This window comes from Crocodylus porosus, unplaced genomic scaffold, assembly GCF_001723895.1.
Source record: "Crocodylus porosus isolate Cpor-Errol unplaced genomic scaffold, CroPor_comp1, whole genome shotgun sequence".
Lineage (NCBI taxonomy): Eukaryota > Metazoa > Chordata > Crocodylia > Crocodylidae > Crocodylus > Crocodylus porosus.
The window spans coordinates 24,683,622-24,699,179 of NW_017728909.1; the positions used below are offsets into that span (position 1 = coordinate 24,683,622).

The 15,558-nt window shown below is 38.8% G+C and overlaps 1 protein-coding gene across 3 annotated transcripts in view; it reads left to right on the plus strand.

Annotated features, from left to right (window-relative positions):
• The window catches only part of RAI14 (retinoic acid induced 14), a 125,096-nt gene extending 111,770 nt beyond the window's left edge, over nucleotides 1-13,326 (plus strand). For 2 of the 3 annotated variants that reach the window (XM_019531933.1, XM_019531932.1), the window contains 9 exons: nucleotides 66-94; nucleotides 1,035-1,121; nucleotides 1,642-1,728; nucleotides 2,375-2,429; nucleotides 2,813-2,931; nucleotides 3,465-4,970; nucleotides 8,448-8,597; nucleotides 10,991-11,056; nucleotides 11,280-13,326. In XM_019531933.1, coding sequence (XP_019387478.1) covers nucleotides 66-94; nucleotides 1,035-1,121; nucleotides 1,642-1,728; nucleotides 2,375-2,429; nucleotides 2,813-2,931; nucleotides 3,465-4,970; nucleotides 8,448-8,597; nucleotides 10,991-11,056; nucleotides 11,280-11,357 — 2,177 coding nt within the window. In that variant the 3' untranslated portion in view covers nucleotides 11,358-13,326. The remainder of the gene's footprint in view (nucleotides 1-65; nucleotides 95-1,034; nucleotides 1,122-1,641; nucleotides 1,729-2,374; nucleotides 2,430-2,812; nucleotides 2,932-3,464; nucleotides 4,971-8,447; nucleotides 8,598-10,990; nucleotides 11,057-11,279) is intronic. The other variant, XM_019531934.1, reaches the window with a different exon arrangement.
• Nucleotides 13,327-15,558: the final 2,232 nt, after the last annotated feature.

The following is a 15,558-nucleotide window of genomic DNA, read 5'->3' on the forward strand; positions in this document are numbered from 1 at the left end:
TGCCTTTTTTCCCCATAATGGTATTACTTTAAGGTAAATGTGCAACTGTTTTTTCTGCTCTACAGATACAAAGTCACCAACAAAACCAAAGCAGGTATTTGTCTCTAAGTTGTTTGAAAACATTCAGACTCTACAGATTGCTATTGCCTGAAAAAGGACAAGTGACTTGCTTATAAACACTAATAAATGTTGCTCTGTGATTTACATTCTATAGCATGAATATATTGAGTTGCTCATTGTATAGAAATGTGTCTAAGAAATACTGCTTTTTTATTTTTTGACTTAGCCTCTAAAATTCAGTAGCCAGCCAGCTTTCCTTTTTTTCCAAAAGGAGGGTCTAGAGGGAATTTTACTTGCATGGGGAAACAAACCACAGACATACATAGTGAAAATGCAAGAATTCAGATTCAAAGATTGGAATTCTCTGCACTTTGTAGAGACTGGCAAAGGAAAACTCTTCAGGCTTCCCAAAATGAAAGCTGTATTCCTATTACTGGGGTCCACCATATGTTAGAGAACCCTGATGATCTTGCCAGGTACAACCAGTGACAGCTGCCCTGATACAAACTGTTAGTGGCACAGTGTTTTGCAGGGCATACAGCTCACAGAGGTGGCAGGAAACTTGGTAGATATGATGTGTCGCAGTGTAGGAGAAATGGGTCTCTAGCCATCCAAACAGAAGCATTGATGAAAAGGAAAAATAATCTCTATTAACAGAGTTGTCAGAGGCTGTGAATAAACTAAAGCGTTTTGAAATCACTAGTAAAATGCTAAACTTCTCATTGGCTTGTGCTTTTTCACTAAATCTGTTTGTTTTTATTGAAGCATGGACTGCAAAAACAGAAGCCTTATCTTCATGCATGTTTAGTAGCTTTTATTATAGCAGCATATCCACTGTTTAGGAAAAATTTGAATTAAACAAGGCAGGAACTGCTAAAATTTATTCTTAAGTGGGATTTTTTATAAAAGCAACTTACCCAGACTTTACTAACCAAACTAACAAAACTCCATTCTCTGGCCTATGAAACTTTCAGCATGATCAAGTCTCTAAAGTAAGTTCAGAAAGAAGTGGAACTCCAAAAAAACGCAAAGCCCCACCTCCTCCTATCAGTCCTATCCAGGTAAAGAAAAAATACAACTTTGAATGTGTGCATATTGTTAGTGGGATGGGGAATATGTAAGGCATAATATTGAAAGATATTGGCTGAAATTTGCTTTAGCAATGTTATTTGATATGTCTGTCTCATGTCTGTGAATGGATTTCTGAGGCTAGACTGACATCTTGAAACCCATATTGGTTACACTTATTAAAAAAGCTGCTGAAAATAATGGTGTGGCCTAAGATAGAGCTTACAGAATACTGTAAAAGTGGCGCTTCTATTTAAAGATGATCCCTCTGCTTTGATGAATGGCTTAAATACACTTCCATGTACAAATAAATATAATGTATGGGGTTGAGCTACCTCTTAACAAATAGGTTAATATTAAACTGAAACAGTGTGACAACTACGCTGCATGTACTCTAATGGCTAAGCACAATATGGAGTTGTGAAGTTAGCTCTTGGGAATTAAGGCAGATTTATGTCTTGTGTTAACACAAGAAGAACTCTTTAATGTAGATATCTCTGTGTATGTTTTCAGTTTAGTGAATTGTCCTCTCCACATTCAGCAACTTCAACTCCAATGGCTGGAAAAGGACAGGCATTCTTTGATGAACAAGCAAGCAAGGTTAGCTTTTGGGGTTTTGGTATATTTAATACACTTGAGTTTGATTTAGGTGGTTAAATACAGAAGCTTGATAATGGGATATCGTTGTATATGAATGACAAAATTTAAGCATTTAAAGATTTCTTTTTACCAAAGTAAGATGTATGCACTTTGTAAGGTGATTTATTTTTAGCAAATATGCAGAGATAATTAATTCATCATAATTAGTAAGCATCTGGTAATGTAACCATGAAAGTAAGAGCTTGTTACATAGTGTAAATAAATTGTATGACACTATATAATATGCAAATTAAAGATAGCTTTGTCCAAAAGGCTTTCAGGCAGTTACCTTAGTGTCTGATTTTGGTCCACACTATTCAGGACTGCTGTTCCTGAGCATAAAGTATGCAATACAACATTGCACTGTTAAACATGTAGGCTGCAACTTTCCAAACTCCCTGTGGGGATTTGGATGCCCAAATCATGTTGATTGGAGTAGGAACCAGGGACCCAAATCCTAGATTTAAACATTCTAGCTCTATGTAGAACAAGGCCCCAGAATCCAAAAGAGAGGATTGGTCTTTTGTAGGGTTTGACGTCATTCTCTGCTTATTTTTGTGAAGTATAAAACTTTGAGTAGAAGAATTGTCCCCTTGTGTCCCCACAGGAGGAGATCAGCTCCATACAGAGAGATAAGGATAGGCTGAGTGACAGCACTACAGGTAAAGTAAATGAAGAGTATCATATTTGCTTTTTCTTCTGTGGGACTTTTTTAGGTAAAGGATGCAAAGTAGCAACGTGCTGTTTGCAATGCTGTATGGGCCTAATTTTAGAATGTCAAATACTTCAATACAAAAACAATAATACTTTTATTGGGTAATAGTTTTGGTCTTGCAGCTGTAGAGCAAAAACTGCTGTTTCTACTTGTGATAAAACCTAGTGTTTTAGAAACAGACCTAGGAAGAATTCCTTCATTTAGCACGTGTAGTGGTCAGGAAAACAATGGAGTTCACTTTTTCTCAAAGCTATTTTATTCAAAAGGATAGAGTATGTAATAAGAGCAATGACAATTTAATCACCTTGGTTACTGCTGTTTATTTCAAAGGTGCAGATAGTTTACTAGATGTAAGTTCTGATACTGATCAGCAAGATCTACTTCAACTGTTGCAAGCAAAAATTTCCTCTCTAACATTACGCAATAAGGAATTACAAGACAAATTACAGGTATGTATTAAAACTTTTTTCACAAAGCAAAGGAATCTTAGCTCTTGAAATGCAGAATAAAGAACTGGTTATAGTTTTAAAGAGGCATGTTGTACAGAGAAATTAAGAGAGTTAATAGATAGCAAGTGTATTGAGGAAACAACCTTTGTCTTCAGTATTAAATTACAGTTTTTCAAAGAGGGTTTATAGGTAAGAGCATTAAAGAAATCTTTGTTCTTTAGTATAAAAGTACTGTATTTCAATTCTCACATTTCCCATAAACTATTGGTCAAAACAGTGGTTAACTTATTGAGGGCTCACGGTCTTATACTTGTCAGAGCTTTTCATTACTATATTTTAGAAATCAGCCAAGATATTTGGAAAGACTGTATCTTCTGCTGTATTTCTTTAGAGGAATTGGGCTCTGAATGCCCCTGTAAGTCTTAGCTCACAGTTTTTTTACCTTTTCCTTCTCAGGTGATAAGAGTTCCATATTTAATCTACTCCAACAAATTTTGTAATACATATACTTATTATGTTTGTGTTTTGTGCAGGGAAAAGAACTTAGAGAAGCTGATATAGATTCTACCCTAGAATCTTATCATTCCACCCAAACAGAGCTTAATCAATCGGTAGACAGACAGAGTGAAATCTCAGCTCAGGAGCCAAAATCTCCTCCTTTAAATGAAACACCAACTTATGGGAAGTCAACAAGCAACAACGAAGAAAACTTCAAGCATCTACAAGAAGATTTAAAGGTTTTGCAGAGAAAATTAGAAAATTCTGAAGCAAAAAGGAAACACTTGGAGATACAGCTTCAATCTAGAGTACCCGAAACAATTCATTTAAACAGCACAGAAATTTCAGAAAATGGCTCTGATCTTAGCCAGAAACGCAAAGAAACCCATAATAGGTATGACGAAGCTATGAAAGTGGGCCTTGTTTCTTCTGAAAACAAAGATACTTGCTCAGAGCTCAATGTCCTGAAGGTTACATGTGAAGAAATTGAGGTGCTAAAGCTAGAACTCAAGAAAGCATTAGAGGAAAGGGAAAGTTATAAAGAGAAAGTGAGAGAGCTGGAGAAAAAACTTGAAGAAAGAGAGCAGAATGTGGGTAGCGGAATGTCTGCGGAAGAATGTGAGGAAATAAAAAATTCATACTGTTTAGTTATTGAGAATATTAACCAAGAGAAGGCTTTGTTGATTGAGAGGTATAAAGAAGGGCAAGAAGAAATCAAAAGGCTACAAGACAAGTTGAAAACTCAGATGCAGTTGGAAACTAGTGATGAAGCTGGGGAGATGAAAGAAGCACAGACCAGAATGATAGATGAGCTAAACAGGCAGGTGAGTGAGTTGTCTCAGTTATACGAAGATGCACAAATAGAGCTTGAAAGCTACAAGAAAGGAAAAGCTCTGGAGAATGTAGCTTTGGACTATGTTCCTAGAGAGGAGCACGAGAAACTAATGGAGTTAGCAAATTTGTTGAAAGATAAAGCTGAGAATGAATTGTCTGAAATGAAGTCACAGTACACAAAAGTGGTAGACGAAACAGGGCAACTAAAGCAGTTGATAGATGCTCAAAAGCAAAATTCGGTAGCAGTTGCTGAACACCTGCAGGTGGTGAATGCTCTCAGGAGTGCAGCAGAGGAAATGCAGGAAGAAATAAATGAGCTTAAAGAAAAGCTTATCCACAAGGAAACTGAGATAGGAAAGCTACAGAAGGAATTATTGGAAGAAAAAGCTGCCGTTAACGAAGCAATGGTACCCAGAACTTCATATGAAAAACTCCAGACATTGTTAGAAGGTGAAGTAAACATGTTGTCATCTAAACTGAAGGATTTAATGAAAGAGAAAGAAAATTCAGCTTCAAATGTTGCACAATTAAAAAATCAAGTTTTGCAGTTAAAAGAGGAAAAAGAAAGCATTCAAACTCTACTTCAAGCAAAGGAGCAAGAAAAAAATGGACTTCAACAAAAGTTCCATCAAGCTCAGGAAGACCTTCTGGAAATGAAAAAATTCTCTGAAAGTTCATCCAAACTAGAAGAAGACAAAGATAAAAGGGTTAGTAATTCATTAAACAGAGTTGGTGGTCTGGATGTTCAGTCTTTGTAAAACAATTTGGATAATACAAATACAAATACAGTTCACAACCCTGTACTGAACAAGGTGACCCCTAGAACAGGAATTTGAGTACCCCATCTTGTAATGTCAGGTGCTACAATAACATCTTTTTAGAGGATTTAGCCACGCAGCCTTTTATTAGTAGTAGTCGATCTTGTAGAGTTTTTCGTGCATGATCTTTCTCTCTACCTCTTCTAGGAGTTTGGTTACATCAGGCTCAGTTCTCATGAGTACCCACCTCAAAGTGGTAGAGAAGGGATTTGGAAGAGGTAAACATGCACAGGGCCCAAAGTTACACAAAATAAAACAAGTGAGCCTAGATACAGTAGTTCTTGCTTCACTTAATTTACCCATGCCTGACACTACACAACTTATTTTTTATATGGATAAGTTTACTGTATTTATGTCTTCAGATACAGATCTGCTTGTGTGGTCAATAAATGCAATACATTTTTTGATAAATACAAGATTATAGGAAAGTGGGGCTGGAGGGGCTTCCTAAGGTCATCTATTCCAGCCCCCTGCTCAAGGCAGGATCATCCCTGACTAAAGCATCACAGCCCAATGTCTTGTCTCACCTGCCCTTGAAACCTTCCAGGAATGGACAGTCCATATCTTCTAGGTAGCCTCTTCCAATGCTTGACCACACTTCTACTTAAAAAGTTCCTCCTAAACTTCAGTGAAGCAATCTCCATCTTCTGTCTCTATCTTCTCTATAATTGCCCTTCAGGTATTTGAAGACTTATCGAATCTGGCTTCAGTCTTCTCTTCTCTGTATTAAATAACCCTAGTTCTTTCATTCTATCCTTGTGAGTGTCCTGTCTTTCCCAGGCCTCTCAAAATCATTTTTGTCACTCTCCATTGGACTCTTTCCAGTCTGTCCACATCTCTTTTGAAGTGTGGGGCCCAAAATTTGATACAGTACTCCAGGTGGCCTCACCAATGCTTGATTTGCAAGAGACACTCCTGTCAATACAACCTGGTATGCTGCTGGCTTTTATTTGCAACAGGAGTACACACTTGGTTCATATTTAGTTTATGGTCCACTGTAAGCCTTAGGTTCTTCTCGTTCTGCTCTGTAGTACTGAACTTAGCTAGTCATTCCCCATTCTGTATTTGTGCATGCAGTTATTCCATCCAAAGTGTAGGACTTTGGATTTGTCCTTGCTGAATTTCATCTGATTGTAGACCATTTCTCCAGTCCTATCCAGGGCATTCTCTATCCTAAACCTGCCCTCTGGGATGTCTGCGACTCTGCCCAACTTGATATCATCCTTAAATTTGATAAAAATATACTCAACCCCATTGTCCAAATCATTAATGAAGATGTTAAACAGTATCAAATCCAAAACATAACCCCGGGGAACCCCACTTCATACCTCCTCCCAGCTAGACATTGCGCCACTGATGACTATTTGTTGAGCTTGGTAATCCAATCAGTAAATTATCCACATTATAATACTTTCATCTAGTCTATATTTCCTTGGCTTGTTAATAAAAATGTTGTTAGAGACCATGTCAGAAGTCTTGCTAAAATCGAGGTATCACATCCACTGGCCACCCCCCACCAAAGAGCCTGTCTCCACATCATAGAAGGAAATCAAGTTGGTCAGGCATGACTTGGTCTTGGTGAATCCATGCTGACTGTTCCTGATCACTTTGTTCTTCTTTAGGTGGTTCACAAAAGAATCTTGAGAATCTGTCTGTGATCTTCCCGGGTATTGAGGTCAGGCTGACTGGTCTATAGTTCCTTGGATCTTCCTTCCCTTCTTGAAAGACAGACATTATATTTGTTCTTTTCCAATCACCCGACCTTCACAAGTTTCAAAGAAGATAGCTAATAGAGCTGTGTGAAACAGCACTGTTTCATTTTGATTTCTGTTTTGACAGGACAGTGTTTCATTTCAAAAGCACTGTTCCGTTTCATTTTGTCAGCACTATTTCTCTGTTTCGCCCGTAGGCTATATGGGGAAGCATGAAACTGCCTATAACTTTGTCATTTTTTGGCAGATTTGGATGAAAATAGCAGGGATGGTAGTCCCTTCTGGGGGATGAAGCCTGCCAAGTTTCAAGGAATTAGATGCAGGGGTTTCTGGGAAACTGCACCTCAAAGTCTTGAAAGCAAAGCTTGTGTCACATTACCTTGGCCAATTCCTTCAGTACCGTGGGGTTTCATCCCTTGTGGCCCAGCCAGCTTGAAAGTGTCTCGCTTCTCTAAGTAATACCTTAACTGTTCTTCCACTACTCTGCACTGTTTGTTGCCATACTATCTTTGCTACCAGTTGCATTTATCATTTGGTAGCTGTCCCTGTTTGTAAAGACTGAAGTAAAAATGGCATTAAATACTTGAGCCTTCTCAGCATCATCTGTAAGTAGTGTTCCTTCTGCATTCTGTAAGGCAGCATTTCCCAACCTTTTGCACCCCACAGCACACTTACTTTAAAGAAAAAAACACCTCAGCACACCGGATGCGGAGTGGAGGTGGGGGGGTGGTGCACAGCCAGCTGCATGCCAATGGGGAGGGGTGGCGTGGCACACGGCCAGCCAGACATGAGGAAAATGGGAGGTAGCTGATAGAGGCTAAAGAAGTGTTTGCTGCAGAGGGAGCCAAGGAGAGTTAGGGAGGTATTAGCATTAGTGAACCAGAGATTAGCAAACCTGACATTTGATTGCAGTGTTAGCAGAAGAGAAGGAAACAGGAGGAATGATAGAAAGGTTAGGAGCCAGGGAGCATTTGTAGAAGAGGAGAAAGTGTCTGGCCAGGAGTACATGAATAACAGTGTCTGGCCAGGAGTACATGAATCAGTCCTTTTTGATTATCACTTGCAGCTGGAAAAAGGAGCCAGAAAGTATGAAAAAGTTGGGTTGCAGAGCTGCAAAAGGGACTTCGCTCCTTTGATTGGCACTGGAGCTGTGAGAGGCCAAACAGGACAGGCCTCTAGGCCTCACAGGCTGTTTTGGCCTAGGGAAAGACCGTGCTTGTCCTTGTGTGTTTGAGTCAGCAAACCATGCCAAAGATGATCTGGCCCCTGGTGTCAGTCATTGCTGAGCTGGTAATGGGTATAAGATGCAGTTGTTTGCATACCACTTCTGTCCCAATGAAGAGCAAAAATGGCATGCAGTAGCCTGAGAGAAAGCTGCACACTGGCCTGCTGGTTTGGAAAGAGGCTCTGTAGAGTTGGCCGGTCAAGAACTGTATCCCATTTGTCTGTGCAAGCATAATGCTTTATCCTGGGGAGGGGGGTACCATACTGCTCTGTTTACCCAACAGCCTTGCTGTTTCCACGGTTTTCTAAGCAGAGGTGCTTTCTGCATAATGAAAAGGAAAGGCACAAATGCTTCCAAAATAAAGCCTACTAAAAATGTGGTATTTCTTGCATCCTCTTATGTCTGCCTTTTTTTCCTTCCCGCCAATAGATCAGTGAGATGTCCAAGGAAGTTAGCAAATTAAAGGAAGCATTGAACAGCCTTTCTCAGCTTTCCTACTCAAGCAGTGCTCCCAAACGGCAAAGTCAACAGCTGGAGGCATTACAGCAACAAGTGAAACAGTTACAAAATCAGCTGGCTGTAAGTGTGGGTTTTTTCAGTGTTGAACACAAGCTACCCATGTTGCTCATGGGACATGGCACCTTCCTTGTAGAGCTCCATGCTCCCACAAACACCCTTCTTCAGGCATTTAGAAAAGAGCACCAGCAATGAGTACAAGAAAAAGCTGTTTCATCCAAAGAAGTTAATTTTCATACTACACTAAAGCTGATACCTGTGACACTTCAAGAATGGGTCAAAGCAGAGCTGTCATCTAGAAATACCACAAAACTAGGAGACGGTGCCACGTCCCAATAGATTCCCCTGCGTTCTGTCACTGGGATCCATCAGCTTCACACATTTCCCTTTCTGCTCTGGAGGGTGGGAATAGAGCAGCCATTCTAGAGAACTGAAACCGGGCTATGTGGACAGTATGAAGTTGCTGGAGCTTCTGTGTTGAAGTTGAGCATTCATTAGGATTAAGTGGATTGGTCTGATAAAATAATTGTTTCACTTCTTAAGCCAGTGTCACCCTATCTCAGTATATTTGATCACTTTGCTGTATCACAAGTAAAACTAAACAGTAGCAGAAACAAAAGATAGCTTAGAAAGCCGCTGCTTTAAATGAAGCATCAGACCTCTGAGATGTTGGATGATTACAGCAAATTATTTTTAGCTAGGTTAATCACTGATCCAAGTTGCCATAACTGGAATAGCACGTGCTGTCTGCATGATGCTGGCATAGTAATGTGTTAAGTGTATAGTCAGTTAGCCCTAGATTTTTTTATTTTATTCGGAACAACTGATGACTAGATCTGCCAGGTTCTGTTGTTTTGGGCTCTTTTTTTATCTAAAAGAAAGCTTGATGCATTTTTCTAAAGAAATAATCTTTCAAATATTGACATTTCAGCCCAAGCACATCCATATGTTTTGAGTGAGAATTTTTTTTCCAGGGTGGATAAAAATCAATGATTTTTGTTTAAAAAAAAATCAATTTCTTAAATTTAAATCAGATTTTAATTTAAAGTATGTTAAAGCTCAAAGATACCATCATGGAATAGAGTTTATAACTTCTAATTATATACTATTTGAGACAATATATTCATGTAACCTTTTTAGAAGTTTTATAAACAGGTCACAACAGGTCAAGGACTATATTAGGAGCCCAATCTTATGGGGTTCTCAGAGGCTCCTCTATATATTTGTAAAGATGAAAGAAAACCCCTCTACCCAATGAGACTCAGTGCTCAGTCTAGACGATCCCATTAAGCATCTCTGGGGTGCTTAGTTTCAGTTCGCAACCTGTGGATTTGTGTCTCCAGAGATCATAGGCAGATACAGTTCGGTCATTAGACCAACTAAATAGTTGGAAAAATTGTTCTTTATAAGCTTTTGGGCACAAACACCCTTCTTCAGGCATAGAGACAGTTTGTTGTCTCTAGAGATAACATCCTTGTTAACAGCAGTATATGCAGATGAGAGATAACAGACCTGATTACCCGCCCATCAGCCCTATTGTCTCTCAGCAAGTTTTTGTACACATAGTCAAGCTCTTATCTTCCTCTAAAAATGCAAAATTTCAAGAAGGGAAATGAATAAAGGATATCAAACAACAAGAATGAACTTTTTTATAGAAAATAATGATTATATCGAGGCTTCCTGACCAGTGATTTGAATCATGATTTAAATCGATTTGATTTAAATCAGACCCACTGTGTTTTTCCCTCTGAATTTTTAGCTTCTTAAGTTGTTATAAAGTTGTACCACCTTAAACTGCTTCTTCGGTTCACAAGCAATGGGTCTGGAATGTCTAGAATTCTGGGCAGAGCCACAATTTCTGCTTCCAAGGTGGGGTTCAACTGTCCAGAGGAAAGCTGGAATTCATAACAGAAACTTGAAAACAGTAACCCACCATGATAAGTGCTTTCTGGGAGCTCTGGAGCAGTTTTAGGGCCATTTGGCCTGTTCCTTCTTTTGCTCGAGTTTTGAAACAGATCTAGGTGCCCGTGGCAGGATGGTTCTTGGGACACAGAAATCAATGACCATGCAGAAAAGACATGGCTTTGTCTCTGTAGCCATGTATAGTGGTTGCCAGGACTCCACTGACCAGGACCTTCCTGAATTGCAGCTAAGAACTATCAAGCTGAAAGTCACATAACTTACTCTCAGCAAGACTTGGCTATGGTTTCTGATTCAGTGCAGCTGTATAGGTGTTGTGGCTTCTTTCCAAGCATAGGGAAAGCTACAGTGCCTCTGTGAACAACATGCTGCACTTAATCCATTTTCCTAGCTGATATGTAAAATATTGCCTGTAAGCAAGAGAATTTTCTCTTGATAAGTAAAGATACCACTGTGGTTAACTATATGCCTTGAATCTAGATGTATTATTCTTAAATGAAGTTGCTCATGTTTCTTGATTTGCCATATGTTTTTAGGAGACAAAGAAACAACATCAGGAAATCGTATCAGTTTATAGGATGCATCTTCTCTATGCTGTACAGGTATGATTGCTAATTCTTAATTAGTCTATGGAAAACCACCCTGTACAAATCTATAAATCATAGAAATTATGTTTAAGTTTTATATACAAAAAAATTCAATGTTTTCAGAGTCCTCTTGAAATCATTGTTCACTCCCCTTTAAAACATTCTACGTACATCCTATAAAAGAGGACAAGAGGTACTTGAATTTAACTCTGCTCTTTTGTTTTTCTTTCTCATTTAGGGTCAGATGGATGAAGATGTCCAGAAAGTGCTTAAGCAGATTTTAACAATGTGCAAAAGTCAGTCACAAAAAAAATGAAGTACTAGTTTTAAGGATTCCTGATATGCTGCCATGGTGTTTATCTAGATTCACCTTAACACAAGGTTTAAAAATGGCAATCTGTTGCTTTTTTTTAGTGATCGGGATTTGTCATTTGTCTCTGCCACTTTTCTTATTCATCATATGCACTGGGACCCAAACCATCTCCACCAAGTTTTTGGAGCACTGTTTTCATATCTAAAATGCAAGCAGTTTTGTTTCAAAGTTATTGCTCCTTTGGCTGCTCCACCTTGTAAGCGTGGTTCAGAAGGGCTTAAAATGTACTTCACAGCTTCAGTTCATGGAGGCTTCCATATGAAGAGTTCAGGTTCCAGCATGCGGCACGCCATCTGGATCTGAATCATCACACACCTTGGGACAAAGTGAAGTTCTCCATTCTGAGGCCTATACCTTTTTTACAGGCTGCACCTTGAAATTGAAAAGGATGGGAGTGCTTTAGTCAGCTCCAAGTTGTGACTAATGTTCAGGGTATTTTGTCAGATGCATCTTCTAAACGGGCAAAATTTGGTCATCCCATAGCAGTGAGCAAAAGCAGGTATCTTTATTTAATTTTACTTGGTGAGACAGAGCGTCAAACTAAATCTGTTTTTATAGTTAGCAAGATTACTGTGGGTCACAGGTTCCCCAGATCTGTTGTATACACCAACTGTGTAAAATGTATTCTGTACTTCATTTTTCATGGACTTGCCTTGACATCAGATGTTAGCTGGTCACAGGAGCAACAAAATCAGTTTAAGTGATGAAAATATTAGTCATTTGAACCTCGGAAGTGCTCAACAAAACAACCTTTTACAATAGGTCAAGCTATCTATGCAAATGCTGTTGGCCATGGAGCTCAGGAAAAAAAGATGCATATGCTTCAAACAAGGGATTCTAGTGAACACAGGATGTTTACAGTGAGTGTCAATGCCTCACACTTCCTAACCTCACTTTTTTTAAAGATTGTCTCTCCAATATATTTTTATTGGCCCTCTAGTGATTTTTTTGTAACTAAACTCATTTTGCTACAAAATACTTTCATTAAGGGTATTAACAAATATTTTTAGGTAACCATGTTTTAGGCGTTTTTTTAACCCGAAGTATTCAGCTTTAGTAAAACAATAGTGAAGTATTCTCCAAAAAGAAATTATATAAAATAATAGACCTGTCTGTCAGCATGTCCCAGAGCAGTGAAGTGTAAACGACAATTCTACGTTTAGTGATATAGCAAAATGAAAAGTTTATTAGATAACAACAGAATCATGTCATGTATTTCAGGGGTCAGGAAGACATCATTTATAGTATTTGTCCTTTTCTTGAGAATTGGAAGTAGACTTGAAACAGGGCTGTGTAATAACAGCAAATAGTAGAGAACAATTAGAAAATATGTAAGCATAGGGTAAAACCATACTATAACTAACTTGCAGCTTCACTACAGTAGTGGTTTTATTCCTGTTGGTGGAGATGTCTTTAATAAAGAAATCTCCAGAGCTGTATAATCTGTTAACTTTATAGATTCGTAATTTGACAGCGTCTACAGTGCCTGAGACTTACTGGACTCAGCCACTTCAAAAAATACTTCCTAACCACAGCAAAGCTTAAATAGATTAAAAACTTTGCATCAGTTAGACCTTGGTGGGTTTTTTCTTAGGGTGTATAACTAATGCCTGATCATTTTGGACAGTATTTTATAGTTAGACAATTCAAAAAAATTCTCCAAAGAAATGTGAAAAGACCTTCTTTTTTTTTTGCTGCAGCACTTAAAAATAAACAATACATTTTCAAGCATGTTTGAACCATTTTGTAGGTTGCTTGATGGATTTAGCTTTTTATCTTTTGTAATGCATATTTATTTCAGTTATCTTTGTGAAATATTGAAGATCATACACTATAGCATAGAATTTGTCTTTGTATGTAACTTACAAAAAAGGTTTCCTTATGCAGCAAATAAACTATTTCCAGTTTTTTTATTCTTGCTCTATTTTGTACATTCAGGAAGCTATTAAACAAGACCGGGTTATTGTATTTTAATATAACTGAAGTAAGTACTGCAATACCAAGATTTTATGACTGTGTCAAATATATGAGAATTTCTTTCCCAGTTTCATAACCAAAGTATATTTCTGTTGTTAACTTTCTGAGTGTCTTAACTATTTCTGCTCCATTTGATCTTATGTATGGATCCAAACTACCGAAGAGGTTTGCAAATTGCTGCTACTAGCTGGCTGATAAGTGTAAAGCTGTTTCTCCAGTAAACATCCCCATGCATAGAAAGAATTAAAGAACAGGTTGTAGGTCAGTGGGGTGCATTATGATAAAAGATTGTGTCCTGTTCCTGTTAGTGCTCAGTATACAGTAGTCACTGCTGTGATCCAGTATTACACACTGATATTCTTCAGTGTCCCACATAACTGAAATATTCCCCATTGCCCTACTATCCTCAGCTATACTGCCCTCCCTGTCCCCAGAACGGGGGAGGGGCTGAAATACATATAATCCTCTCTTGCCTCTGAAACACATATGGTCTCTGTCTAATTGTCCTTTCATTTGAAAGAGCTACCCTTGGGTAATTAGTGCTTTTAGAATTGTTTTTATTTTATGTAGCTTGAAAGTGTGACTGTGCCCTGAGAAATGACCATGGGAATGTCACCTGCCCAGCTGTATGTTGCCATTGATCTTTACATTAACTGCTCAGGGACAACCTGGGCACTTTAAATGTAAGGGAGCCATGAGAAAATGTCTAGAAACTCCTAGTACAGCAAAAGCCGTGTCATCTGGCACTTTATCAGCCAGAAAGCTTCACTAACTGGCATCCACTTCTTCAGCCCACAGCCTGGGGAAAAGCAGCCTGTGCGGGGTCCCCCTCCCAGTCCCCCGGCACACTGACGCCAGGGAGTGCAGTGGACGGTGCATATTTGATTAACCGGCATCCCCCATTCCCGGGGAATGCCAGATAACAGCTTTTGCTGTAGTTTGGCAAATTACCTGTTGCAGTTTGATGTCAGACTATGAGTGTGGCTCCATTTGATTATAGCTTAGCGATCGTAGTTGTGGGTGCAGGCTGACTTGCAACGTGGGTACTCCACATACAATACAACTTGAGAATAATTTTCTTAAGCTTTCATTTCCATCCACTCTTAGGTCTCCATGGATTAGTTATGTTCCTTTGGCAAATACATAACCGTGTGTAGCTTTGTTTTAACAATTCATCTTTATTTTTCAAATAAATGACTTCTAGAGGTTAGAGTAGATAAATAACACACTTGATAAGCTATTTAGCATTTGTGCATTTGATTACCTCAAAGCATTTAACTGGTGCTGTTGTGTGCTAGAAAAGGAATCACTTTGCTCAACGCCTCCATTTTGTGTATATAGTTGGAATCCTGTCTGTTTGCTTCAGCGCATAAAAGCAAGTCCAAATCCCTTTTAACAAAGGAGCAGGTTTAGGAGTTGGATTCTCTCTTGGCCATTTCATCAACAGAGTTAATAACAAAGTTCTAGTTTCAGGATCATCTTCTGCCTGCCATTACACATGTGCCAGCCCCAAAATGTAGAGAGAGAGGGATTGCACACACTGTAATTAGGGTGATCTTAGCCTGCACAGTCCTTTTATTACAGGAAGAGACATGCAAATAAGAGGGGAGCTGGCTTTTGATGCTCAGATCCCGTAGTGAGTTTGTAAAGCTGGTTAGTTTAAACAGAGTAAAAGCTTCTCACTCTCAATATGAGACAGTAATTATGAATCAAAGTCATGCTTTCACCCTGTTCTGCTGTCCCTGTTACAGCCAGTAATAAATTGATGGTGTTTGTGTTCACAGTCAGTTTAATATTCCCTTTAGCTCAGGACTATGTGACAGCTATAAACTACAGCTGAGATTAATTCAAAGCTTCTATTAAGAAGCTTCCTAAGATGCCAGGTTGTAACTTCTGGAGTTGCAGCAGATGCCATCAGTTCTTACCCTAGGAAGAAATTGATGCAGGTGGCTTCAAACTGAAATGTGTAGTGCTTTTCAAACGTATATAATGAAATATGATAGCATTCTTCCTAGGAGAGAGTGGTGATCTCTGCCTTGGGTGATTTGCATTCAAGAGTAAGAGACCATAGGTCTTTGTCCCACCCTAGTTCCCATCTTCAGCCTGAGTAAAAGGTTTATGGTCCAGCACTAGTTCCAGCTAAAGGACTTCAACCCCTTAGCCCAAA